The 13,268-nt window shown below is 37.3% G+C and overlaps 1 protein-coding gene across 3 annotated transcripts in view; it reads left to right on the top strand.

Annotated features, from left to right (window-relative positions):
• The window catches only part of LOC111515195 (uncharacterized), a 113,082-nt gene that overhangs the window by 25,015 nt on the left and 74,799 nt on the right, over positions 1-13,268 (top strand). For all 3 annotated transcript variants that reach the window (XM_074178588.1, XM_074178587.1, XM_074178589.1), the window contains 2 exons: positions 7,958-8,208; positions 8,625-8,865. In XM_074178588.1, the coding sequence (XP_074034689.1) occupies positions 7,958-8,208; positions 8,625-8,865 (492 nt within the window). The remainder of the gene's footprint in view (positions 1-7,957; positions 8,209-8,624; positions 8,866-13,268) is intronic.

The raw sequence follows: 13,268 nt of genomic DNA, 5'->3' as shown, positions 1-13,268 counted from the left end.
CAAGAAACGAAGATCTTGGTTCGTTATAAAACTTGGCCTTGGGCTCAACAAATGGAATTTTTGCGACCTTCCTTGGCATTTGCCAAAACACATTCAAACGTAATGTCAGTACGACAACCACCATCATCTGAACTTACTGAAGAAGGCCACAATCAAGTCCAATGTCAGGAAACAGCAGATAAAAATGACCCTTCGGTTGAATCACTTTCTGACAAATCAGCCACTAGCAAAAAGGAACAAAAAACATGAATTCAGCAAAGCACCAGCAACTCAGTTAAGCCAACGGCAAAATCAGCCAGCAAAACACCAATCATCTTCATCATCTGTAGAGCAAGTTATTTCTTATTTTGATAGGAAAACTGCAGAAAGTGCATGTGATGACATTGATCAAAGGATATGTTAAGACTGTAAAAAAATTTTCAAAAAGAAGACAGGCTATCATTAAATTTAAAATATCACAACTACTAATGGAGCAAGAATTGGAGCATCTGGATGAGGAAGAGCGACGCAGGTCTACAAACTCGTACGTGTTTCCACAACCTGAGGCTTACTCCAATCCTGTGGTGCATATTTCTGAAAATTCTTCTACTCTGGACAGACCGGGATCATCAGAATCCAATTTTCACGACAGTGAATCTTCTGTAGATTGGTATGAAAGATTTGGAACTTCACTAACGAAATTCCCATCCAACATTTAAAACATGTGCAATACTTAATTAGGTAGATACTTATTTCGTTATTTACTTGTTCAACAAATAAAAATTATGTTTTAAAAATAATCATTTCGTTAGTTACTTACTAAGTGTTAGAGCTAGTCGTTCAGCTGGTCCTATAGGTTCTGTGTAATGAGTAAACTGTTTTGTTATGTCCTCTTTTATGAGATCTAATATTTCATCGAAACATTCTACAGTCATCCTGAAATATATTAAAAAGCGCTGTTCGTCCTCTCTTAGTTCGTGATATAATGTGTGAAATTCTCCTTGAATTTCACGAGTTAAGTTAATATCGTGAATCCAAATTCTTCGTTTCTTTGTACAAAAAAATATACAGGTCAATTTTATAACTATACCTATTTATTAAGAAACAAGATTAGTTTATACTTACTTTTGAGGTTCACCATCTTCGTCAATTAACATGGCGAGAAGCAACGTTTCCTCTTCAAAATCCATATCGTTTCTTACACTTTGAACGCATTGGTGTGCGGTGGTTTTGTTCGCTTTGCGACCGCATCGCCACCGCGTCCGCCACCGCGTTCGCGGCCGCTCCGGTTTGCGCGAGCCTTTATCAAGCTTATAGCAGTGCGGTTACTTTTATAAGTAGTAATTTACAAAAAGATATCGACGGTGTTTCGAATCATCTTCCAAAATGAATGCAAATATCAATTATTCAAACGAAGTTCTTATGAAATTATTTATTATACACATGAACAAAGTTATCAAATCATTGTCAGAACGTGTAAAGAATTCAACCAAATGTATCCTGAATTAACACCAATGAATGAGAGGAAGTTTGTAAGGTTACAAAATAATTTCCATAACTATGGCTCAAAGTTTCCAGGGAACAACTGTACCAAAAATCAGTCATTTGTAGGTAAAAAGTAAGATTTTGTGGGCTAAAATATGTGAAAGTACAGATAATAACAGAATAGGATGATTCAAAATGACAAAATTGTAAACAAAATATCACATTTTCACAATAAATGCTGAAAATGTTGTCCATTACATTCTAAACACTTTAAAATGTTTTTTTGTAGGCGACTTGTGGTTGCTCTTTTAATTTCCTGGGGATCCAGGAAATTAAACGGCACTATTCGCCGTCGCAATTCTTCTTTGGTGGGCACTGGAGTACTTTCTTTCAAAACACCCCATAAAAAAAGTCAAGTGGCGTGAGATCGGGTGATCTCGGTGGCCAATCCCACGGCCCTAAACGCCTAAACCAACGATCGTCGAAGAGTTTGTCAAGTTTCCTGGAAAATTTATGGGTGGAATGAGCTGGCGCTCCATCCAGTTGAAACCACGAATTCCTATATTCCTCTAAAGGCAAATTTTCAAGAAAATCGGTTACAGTCGTCCTTAATATTTGGAGATATCTCTCTGCATTCAGTGTGTTTTCATACATAAAAAAGCTAATTTTATTGTTCTTCAGAATACAGAAAACATTCAGGTCAAATTTTTCTTGAGAACCCATTTCTTTTGTAACATGAGGATTATGATCAGCCCAAAAATGTTTATTCCTTCTATTGAAAATACCCTCCCTCGTAAATTTTGATTCGTCGCTCCAAGTTATTTTTGACAAAAATTCCCGATATTCCTGTGTATGAATCAAAAGCGATTCACAAAAATGCATTCTACGTTCGTAGTCTTCTGCTTTTAGAGCTTGATCTTTGGTAAATTTATACGGATGCATTCCGTGATTTTTCAAAATTCGTTGTACTGAAGCATGTGATACACCTGAATCTTTTTCTGCACTGCGAATGGAAGCTTCTGGATATGCATAAAAATATGTCAAAACGTTAACAGTATTGTCCTCATTTGAAGTAACAGGTTTTGGTAATGTTGAAGGCGCTTTTAACATGGAGCCATAGTTAAGAAAATTATTTTGTAATCTTAGAAACTTCCTGTCGTTCATTGGTGTTAATTCAGGATACATTTGGTTGAATTTTCTACCATGATTTGATCACACTGTCCGTGTATAATAAATGATTTCATGAGAACTTCGTTAGAATAATCAATATTTGCATTCATTTTGGGCGATTTTTTGAAACACCGTCAAAGTCACCAAACTGTCATAAGCTTGATATTTCCACAGCTACCTAGAAATCAAATTCTTTAAAAATTATTTTTTGTACAACTGTTATTGAAAATCTCTTTGATAGAAACACTTCAATCAGAACACCTACCAAAAAATCATTTAGAAAAGTTCACACATGCAGTTCGTGCTTTTGGTAATATTAAATCCCTGTGAAGTTACTGACGATGACGAAGTAGTATTCAGTCCAACTGTAGAAAGTCCTTCATGACTAACCAATAATCCTCCTTAAAATAACGTGACTTGGCGTATGTAGTTGTAACATATGCCTTGTAATCCACAGATCGTGTGTTCAAATTCCATGGACCCTATAATTTTTTTTATTATCAGCAGTATCGTTATACAAAAAAATTTGTATGATACATTTGTTAAAAGTGATTTTATTTTGCTCGTGAGTTTGCTCCACTTGCTGACGGTCGTTTTGCAATAATCCCCACTCACAAAATAAAATGCCACTTTAAACACTTGTAGGTAAAACGTGAATAACTATTTTTCCACAGAAACGGCTTTATTAAGAAAACTTGACGATTTAGGTATAGGGACATGTATATCATCTTGAGGCATTTTTCACCATCTTTCAATTTATCGAGTAATATACAGGGGGTTTCATTTGAAAAAATGAACTTTCGACTACTTTTATGCACAATGGAAATAATAGTAATTTTAGCACGCCCTGTATGATATGGAGTCGATTTCTTGGTGTTATTTGAATATTTCGAGTTTGTCCAAACTATCATCAAAATATCAACTTTTCATGAATTGAGAGTACTGATGTACTTAATTTCAATTAAGGCTATGTTTTGGACCATATTTAGCACAATTTATTTTTTATCTCGAAAACAGATAGAGATAGGTATAGGACATTATCAACAAAAAAGTATTAAAATACCAGAGCGATTCCAAAAATGTATTAATATATGGGGTGTTCCATTTAAAAAAATAAAGTTGCTAGGACTTTCTGATGGAAGTGGCAACGCCGCAATGCTGAAAATATTTTAGATCGATAGAACAGGTAAGGAAATATGAGAGGTGAAATTTTCAGAAAAATCATGCTTTGCGTTTTCCAGAAACGTCTAATCTACCTCCAACCGTGAGTCATTCTGTATATTTTATATTATCTTGCTTTTTGTTTTGTCCTTATTCTTCAGTTTCCTTTTCAACACTCATATATCTATTGGTATCATCGTATTATGGTCTCAAAATATTATTCATTTCATATATTTTGAGTATTTTTTGTTCAATATTGATATCTTCCACTCCACTGGCGCCGACTTCATAAGAGGTTGTGGGGCCTGGGCCCCACCACCATTTATGATGTGTATTTTCACAGCTGTAAAATTTCTTTGCCGTCAAGGCATTGCTATTCGAGGCCATGAGGATATAAATTCAAATTTCTGACAATTAATAAATTTGCGAAAGGAGGATAAGCCAGAGCTGGCAGGACGTTCAGGATATAAATGGACGTTTCATGAAATATAGAATGAGATTATACGCATACTAGGTCAATCTGTCTTGCGCTCTGTAATTCAAGGAATAAGTTGTGATTACTTTGGTATAATGGTAGATGAGACAAGTGATATAACCGTCCAAGAACAAATCACTTGTTGCATTCACACATTAAATGACAATTTTGACATTTGCGAGGACTTTCTAGATTTTTAGGCAGCTCCAAATACTGAAGCTAAAACTCTGCTCAACATAGTGAAAGACATTCTAGCTCGGTTTGATTTTACTTCAGAAAATCTTAGAAGACAATGCTATGACGGTGCAACCCAGATGCAGGAAAGATTCAAGGGTTTGCAAACTCTCATAAAAGATATTCAGCCCCAAGCCCTTCACGTACACTGCGCAGCCCACAGCTTGGAAGCTGTGGGAGATAGTTCAAAACAACTTTCCGGTATGAGGGATACCTATAATGAACCTAACCAAAGACCTAATAAATACTATTAGAGAATCTCCAAAGAGAATGGGAATATTTGAAACTATAATATGATAATGACACAACTGGCCCTACACACTGCACTGGACTTCGCCCACATTGCTCCACAAGGTGGACAATGCAGGCATCAAGCCTTAACCAAATTCTACAAAAATACTCAAATCTTATTGATTTTTTTAATTTATTCTCGTATGCTGCAGCTAAATGCTCAGAATTCCTACAGGAAATGACAGACTTTAAGACATTTTGATTTTTGTCCCTTCACAGTCTCGTTATGAGTCCTGTGGAGGAAATAAACTTACAAATACAAAGTCAACATATCGGAGCTGCAGAAGTCAAAGTTAAGCTAGGATTCCTAACTGATATTCTTGAAGAAAAGCATGGTAATTTTAAAGAGTTTTGGGAAACATGAGTTGAGGAGAAACCCAGCTTTGTTGGTGAACCAATTTTGCCAAGACATCGTTGAATTCGAAAGGAATTAGACAATCCTGGAGGTTCTGAAGCTTACAAATTCCCAAGTCCTAAAGAGTAATTTAAACAAGTGTATACTAGAAGTGTGTGACACTGTACTTATGTGTGTAAGGAAAATATTACAGTTATCTGGATTAAATTTAGTTTCCGCTGTTGAAAAAGAATGCGTTTTTGCCATGATAACCGGTTCTAATAAATGCCAGAAAATTCAGGAAATCTTCTGTGGTGATCTGGATCAAGCCTGACTTCCCGTCTACCTTACGATGCTAAACTACATTGCAAAACAAAAAAAATATTTATCTTTCTGAAATGCGTGATGTGGGGAAGTTGATTTAAGAAGAAAAAAGTTCAAAAGATCTTCTACCTGAGGTTACCAGATGCCTTTAACTCTTGGGAACCTTGCCTGCAATCGGCAGATATGTCTTTCCGCAGTATTCGATGACTCTAGACCTACTTACGTTCACCTATGGAGCAGAAGAGACTCAACTACATCGCAATTCTGAACTGTCATCAAGAAGTATTTGATAGTTTGGACATGAGGAAAGCAAGTATTGCTTTATTTTAGCAACAATTCATGGCACTGTTTTTGGTTGACCATGTATTTTGTCATACTTCAGAAATGTTTATTAGGTTTACTAAGTTCATATCTAAACTCAATTTTTTATTTTAGTTGTTATCTTGTTGAGTTTATTTGACTTAAGTATATCTAGTTTTCAGTGCAATATGCAAATACAATAACTTTTGAATGAATAGTTGATGAAATAATTAACATTCAGGAAATGTTTTTCAATTAATCACGCAACAAATCATTACTCATTCATCTACGAACTAAATTTACTAAATAAGAAAACATGTCATTAAGTTTTTTATTCACATGTTTAGTAACGAGGCTTGATAATTTTAAATTTATTTCCAAGTTACATCCTACTACTTTGTTAACTACTGTATAATTTTTTATAAAATATAGTCTTAGGCTACTTGTTTATTTCTGTTGTACCTAATTTCATACCAAATAGGCCCCACCAAAGTTTTTTACAAGTCGGCGAGGTTTATTGTCAACCTTTCTTTCAATAAAATTTTCTAAAAGAACAATTCGTTCAGGCCAGTCTTTTCTTATTTACACAGTAGGATTCTTCACAGAAGAAATTTCAGCATATCGCCTTAAAAATGCTGGAGTCCATTATCAATTATTGAGACGGGCACACTTGCAGACCGGTATCGGGCTATTCGGCCTCTCGTAAATGCAAGATAGTGTCCTACATCAACACGAAATCGATGATTTTCCATAATTGAAAATCAAAATTCTTCAGAGTATCACACCTCGAACAAATTTGAAGCCCGTATAGGTGGAATTTCTTTTAATAAACATCACCATTTGTGAGGCTCTACAACTCAAATTTCAGTTCTTCATTTCATGATTCCTCTTCCTTTCATTTTTTTCAGTAAAGTTATAATTTCTCCAATTTTATCATATTTGGACTTGAGGGTTAGTGATATGTAGTTGAGCTACTTCTAATTTGAAAATGTTTTAATTAAAAAAATTTACATTCCAAAAGTTATTCTAAGATTTTCAGTAAAACTTCCGTTTTTTGGTTAACTCTGTGATCAATTCGGAAATGTAGGCTTTCACGGCTGACGTCAATGTTTTGATTGGCTCTGTTCCAAGCGAACGACTACGACAGAAAAGGTATAATCCTCGCTACGCATCCAAGAGAGAAGAGAAACACCAGTGAAGATCAACCCCAAGGCACTCTCTATCTGCCATACATAGAAGGTATCACCAACCAAATCGGGAATATTCTAAAGAAGGAGAAAATTAACATCGTCTTCAAACCAACGACGAAAATATCGGAGTACCTGAGAACAGCAAAAGACAGCAGAGACCCACATATTGAGCGGGAGTTTACAGGATTTCATGTAACTGTGGTCGGTCAGAAGAAAAGAAGCATTGGTACCCGCCTAGTCGAGCACAAGCGAAGTTGCCAATTGGGATAGACCGAGAAGTCTACAGTCGCTGAACATGCAGTATCCGACGGGGAACACAAGATCCTGTTCAAAAATACCGAGAGGCTGGCAACGTCGAATCATTATTCAATAAGAATGTATTTAGGAGCCATATAAATACACAAACTCCAAGATAACTTCAACAGAAAGGCATAGAGAACATATCTATCAGAAATCTGGCGCACAACATTGAAAAGCGACAAAACGAAGCCAAGTCATCCAAATTGCGCGGAAAGTATGCGCGAACCTGGGAAAGTACGCGGAAAATCAGCACCATAAATGAGACGGCAGAAATGAGAGCTTCACTTTTAGTTGACATGTCGAGTACTTCGATCACGCCATTGAAGATGACTGCTGCAGTTGCAGTTGAAACGTTTGGAGTTTATGACCCAAAAAGACCACCGCAAAACCCGGAAGCCAATCAAAACTCAATCTTATAATGATTGTGAAAATACTGAAACATCGTGTTCTATCTGAACCCGCTCAAAATAATGGAACTCAATTATTGTAAAAATATACGTAGTTAAACATCTTTTTCTAATACCATCAGTTTTGACAATTTTTCCTAAGATTATCATAAATTAGTTCAATTAGCTTTTTCATTTGCTTCATTCAATTAGTAGTTCCAGTTAAAAATATTATGGCCCAAGATATATTATCATTATGAATATCGTTCATCTCATCTTCATAGCTTATATGAATTAAAGATTCATCAAGAAGGCTCCATGTTTTCAGACATTCAGACTGAACGCAGAACTAACTCTGCAAAAGATAGAAGATCACTTTACTGCCATTTCTACCGAAAGCATGCTCAAGTCTACAACAACCAAAATTAGTCTACCACATTACCGCAATGACCAAAATATGAACAAGAAAAATAGATCGAAAAACAACATAGAAGAAAGGCTGTCGATGTACTCTGCAACTTCTTCCTTTCGAAAAGATCCTACGTGGAAAAAGGCTGTTGAAGCTCTGGCCAAGAAAAAGTAAGATATATCCATTGAATTTTTTTATGAGACCAAAATATAATTTAGGAACTTTTCTCCAACGTCAGAACTACGGCATTTTCTATAGACGTTCGTTTCGCTAACCAAGTATGTAACACCAGGAGATGACTAGAATATCTGGAGATTGCTCCTCTCCCGGTGTTGCCAACTTGGTTGAAGTTATGCGAGTCGAGGGGAAATAGTTCCATTATTGTAGAAATATTTTCAGTAAATTTTGAAACTGGAATATATTGAATAACTTCATTGAATATGTAAGAAATGTTATATCAAAATATTAATCAGAATATTCATATATTCATATACTGTATATTTATAGTATAATAGTTTCAATTAGTTACTTTCAAATCTTAGGTATACTTCCTGAATAAATATATCAGGTGATCTTTACTTTGCAGACTCAGTGTTAAGTCTCGTTATAAAACGGCTCTCTACAAGCACAGACCACCGCTAGAAAAGCCGGGAACACAAATTATCGCGGTACAGAGCAAATGTCGACTATATGCAAAGAAGTCTTCCATGATATTCAAGAGAACTCCTGTCACAACTCCAGTTAATGAAGATGATATAGAAACAATGGTAGAGGTGGAGAAAAATAAACAAGAAAATGTCGAAAAATCAGATGAAAATAAAACCGAGGTAAACCCTTTTTATATATATTTTTTCAATTTTCAAGACTATCACCATGATCCACACATTCTTTTCGTCAATATCAATCCAATGTTGAAATCAGGGAAACAAATCTGTTTAAAAATCTGTGTTTCCGTTAATCAGCTGTCGCCCCCATACTAACGACAACTCTCAGAAGTTGAGAAACTTGTGCGAGCTGAGGACTAACGAGGTCTTACATTTCAACGTGTGATACTAAGAATCCAATATATTGCTTTGCTGACGATAGCACACTTGTCTCGTCATTCCATTTGGATTACAGGACATCGGCTACGGAGGCACATCTTCACCGGCAGCAGGATGTTGCATATCTTAATGGGGATCTAGAAATGATTTCGAGGTGAAAGTAACCCGGTTCAATTCAATGCCACAAAAACCCAGGCATCGGTTTTCTCCAAGAAGATGAATGTCTCCGAACCGGATATAATAACGTCAGATCAGACAATTCCGCTTTCTGCTTCGATACGTTTGTTGGAGGTTAAAATGGACACCAATATGTCTTGGCACAATCATGTCGCTGGAATTGCAAAGACTGCTTCTCAAAAGCTTGGAACAGTGTTCCGAATCATTAAACTATACTTACCTCAGCAACTTTTGATGCTTTATAAAAGCTCAGATCAGACCTTTGGAGTATTGTTCTCATGTATGGAGCCCAAACATACCCCGAAGTTGCTGGATTCCATCCAGAAAAGAGCTATCCACCTGATTGGAGACGCAAACATCACGTGCAACCTTGATGGCTTGGAACATCGAAGAAAGGTTGGAGATGTGTCTCTCTATAGATACTTCAACGGGAGGTGTTCAAGTGACTTGGGACATTTGATTCCACCAAGAGTGTTACATATCAGAAATAGGCGACGAACTGTGGCTGCTCATCGTTTTGAGGTTCAACTCAGGATACCTCGAACTTCACTGTTTAAGAACTCTTTCATCTGGAGAACTGCGTTTATGTTGAATAAACTTCCTGAGAACGTTTTTCCAAATGGATTTGATCTTCAGCGATTCAAATCCAATGTGAATCTCTACTTTCGCACAGGCACCACTCTGAGAGAGCCTTAAGGATTTTATTGTAGTGCTTGTGTTCTGTCCTGAAAAAAAATCATCTCTTGAAATTTACCAATAGTAAACTTTTTCCTGTATTGAAATATTAGGACTTTCTAAAGAAAGCAATACTTAGCGTCAATTTAGGATTATAGAATATTTCAAGAGGTGAATGGGGCAGATCTCGTGATCTGTTGTCTTTCTTCATTATTTCGATAATTCGTGTTTCTATCGACGTAAATACAGATAGATAATTCATATTACTATTATTGATGAATTAGTATTCAAATAATTTATTCAATTACTTTTGAATTTTCTCTCTGTTATAAACAGTTTTGTTTGTTGGGATTAATGAAGAAAATTATTAGAATTTCAATAAGCTCAAAATGGGTGAATTAAATGATATTAATAAATTGATGGATGTAGCCATTACTATCATGAAAAATTTTACCACTTTTATTTGTAACTAACGTTACTGCAGTTTCGTCCTATAAGGACATTTTCAAACTTGTACATTAAAATAAAAATGATTGATTACATTAGCCGTTATATAGATATGTAGATAGATACATAGAAGTTCATTGATCAGACACCAATTGAACTGATAATCTATTCGACAGAAAAAAATTCACGTCATAGTTTTCCAGGCCGTCTGAGGGGGTGAACATGGGGTGCAAAAATAAAAAAATTCTCAATATAAAAAATCGACTTTGTACACCTACAAAATTGAGATATGTTATTCCTGATGATCTATTCGACTGAAAAAACTCCACATTATAGTTTTCCAGGTCATCTGAGGGGGTGAAAATGGGGTGGAAATTTAAAAAAATCGTATATTCAAAAATTGAGTTTGTACACCTACAAGATTAAGAGATGTTATTCCTGATACCCGATTTGACGAGAAAAACTTCACGTTATAGTTTTCCAGGCTGTCTGAAAGGGTGAAAATGGGGTGGAAATTTGATAAAATCATGTATTGTACACCTACAAGATTAAGAGATGTTTTGTATCTGTAGAGTAGGGAGGGTGAGTGTAAGCCCACAGTACTTAGGCCACATGTGACCCATTGTACATCCTCCTGAGGAGTTGTCCTCCTAGGTCATCGTCCATCCCATCCTTTCCAGGAAGGTGGACAAGTCACTGGGAGACATCTCCTTTATATCGGCAGTTGTAGGCCAAGATTTGCCGAACACACACTCTCTTTTTGACGATATTTCCGAGCACACACACAGGACATGCCTGATAGTATCATCTTCCTGTTCACACAGCCTGCATAGAGGTGTGTCCACTAGCCCCATATTATGGAGGTGTTTCCTTAGTTGACAGTGGCCAGTCAGAAATCCTACTGTAAGGCCTAGATTTTTCCTGTGGCCAGTCAGAAAACTTACTGTAAGGCGTAGATTTTTCCTGGTCATCGCCAGATATTTCTTCGGCGCCAGCTTCCCAGGGTCGCCCAAGGTGATCCTGGCAAGATTACATCATTTGGTTTCGTCCCATCTCTTTAAGGACTGAGCATGGGTGTAACATTTGACTAGTTCCGCAATTGTCGAAGTCATCAGGCCGTGGGTGCCACTGAGTCCTAAAATTCTTATTCCAGCCGTTTCCTTGGCTAAAGAGTTATGAATGCGATTACCTTTACTCCTGTCGTGCCCTTTAAGTCACCTCAGGATAATGTTATTATCTACCGAGGCTTTGGCTAAATCTTGGTGGCACTCTAGTACTAGCCCTGAGGTAACACGCTGTCTGTTCAAGGCTAATAGTGCTTGTCTGCTATAAGTGCAGATTGTTATGTTTTTGCCAGAAATTTCTTTCTTGGTTATTTCTTTCGTGGCGATTGAGATATCAGCCAATTATGTTTGGACCACGCTGGTATTTCTTCCCATTCCCCACTTAATCCTTAGACTTAGTGATCTGGAGTACTCTCCACATCCTGAGCCTTCTTTGGTTTTTGAGCCGTCTGTATAAATCCGTATTGCATTTGTAGCATCTAACTCTGTGTTCTGCTTCTGCATCTAACTCTGTGTTCTGCTTAATTTGTATTTTGTAGGGTTTATGAAACACAAACCTGGATTCAATTGCATCACTTGTTACCTGCAGTAGAGGTTGCACATCCTACTGTTAGGCGTAGATTTTTCCTGGTCATTGCCAGATATTTCTTCGGCGCCAGCTTCTCAGGGTCGCCCAAGGTGATCCTGGCAAAATTACATCCTTTGGTTTCGTCCCATCTCTTTAAGGATTGAGCATGGGTGTAACATTTGACTAGTTCCGCAATTGTCGAAGTCATCAGGCCGTAGGTGCCACTGGGTCCTAAAACTCTTAGTCCAGCCGCTTCCTTGGCTAAAAAGTCCGCAATGCGATTACCTTCACTCCTGTCGTGCCCTTAAACCAACCTCAGTTTAACGTTATTATCTACCGAGGCTTTGGCTAAATCTTGGTGACACTCTTGTACTAGCCCTGAGGTTATACGTTGTATGTTCAAGGCTAATAGGGCTTGTCTGCTGACAGCACAGATTGTTAGGTTTTTGTCAGAAATTCCTTTCTTGGTTATTTCTTTTGTGGCGATTGAGATACCAGCCAGTTCTGTTTGGACCACGCTGGTATTTCTTCCCATTCCCCACATAATTTTTAGGCTTAGTGATCTGGAGTGCACTCCACAGCCTGATCCTTCTTTGGTTTTTGAACCGTCTGTATAAATCCGTATTGCATTTGTATCATCTGACTCTATGATCTGCTTGATTTTTATTTTGTAGGGTTTATTAAACACAAACCTGGATTCAATCGCATCGCTTGTTGCCTGCAGCAGAGGTTGCGCAGTAAGCGCTTCCCGCCACAGGCCCAGCCTCAATTGACCCATTCCTACTTCGAAGTTTACACCAGCCGTGCGCAATCGTACCATAACCATTAACGCAACCTCCTTAACGTACAGATCAAGAGGGGTCAGACCCGTGATTAATTCCATTGCCGCGGTTGGTGTTGTTCTCATTGCTTCTGTGGTGATTAAACAAGCCAGTCGCTGTATTTGGTATAATTTTTGGATGGCCGTTGCTTGTAGAACTTTTGGTCCCCATGCAATGGCTCCATACGTTATAGGTCTTATTATTGCAGTGTAGATCCAGGTGACCACACGGGGTGAAAGACCCCATGCGTGTCCCACTGTCCTCCGACATTGCTCATAAGCCACGTATGCTCTTTTTGCTCTACTCTGTAGATGAGAGTTCCATGTTAGCTTCCTGTCTAGGATAGTACCAAGGTACTTTACCCCTTCAGAGAAGTTTAGTTTGCTTTTGAAGATTTCGGGAGGTTTTAAGCCCGTTAAACTTATTTTCCTGGTG

This window comes from Leptinotarsa decemlineata, unplaced genomic scaffold (assembly GCF_025532065.1).
Source record: "Leptinotarsa decemlineata unplaced genomic scaffold, Ldec_3_MD MMD2_tig00004067_RagTag_RagTag, whole genome shotgun sequence".
NCBI lineage: Eukaryota > Metazoa > Arthropoda > Insecta > Coleoptera > Chrysomelidae > Leptinotarsa > Leptinotarsa decemlineata.
Note: the sequence above shows the minus strand (reverse complement) of the source record. Positions and strands in the feature narration are given on the sequence as shown.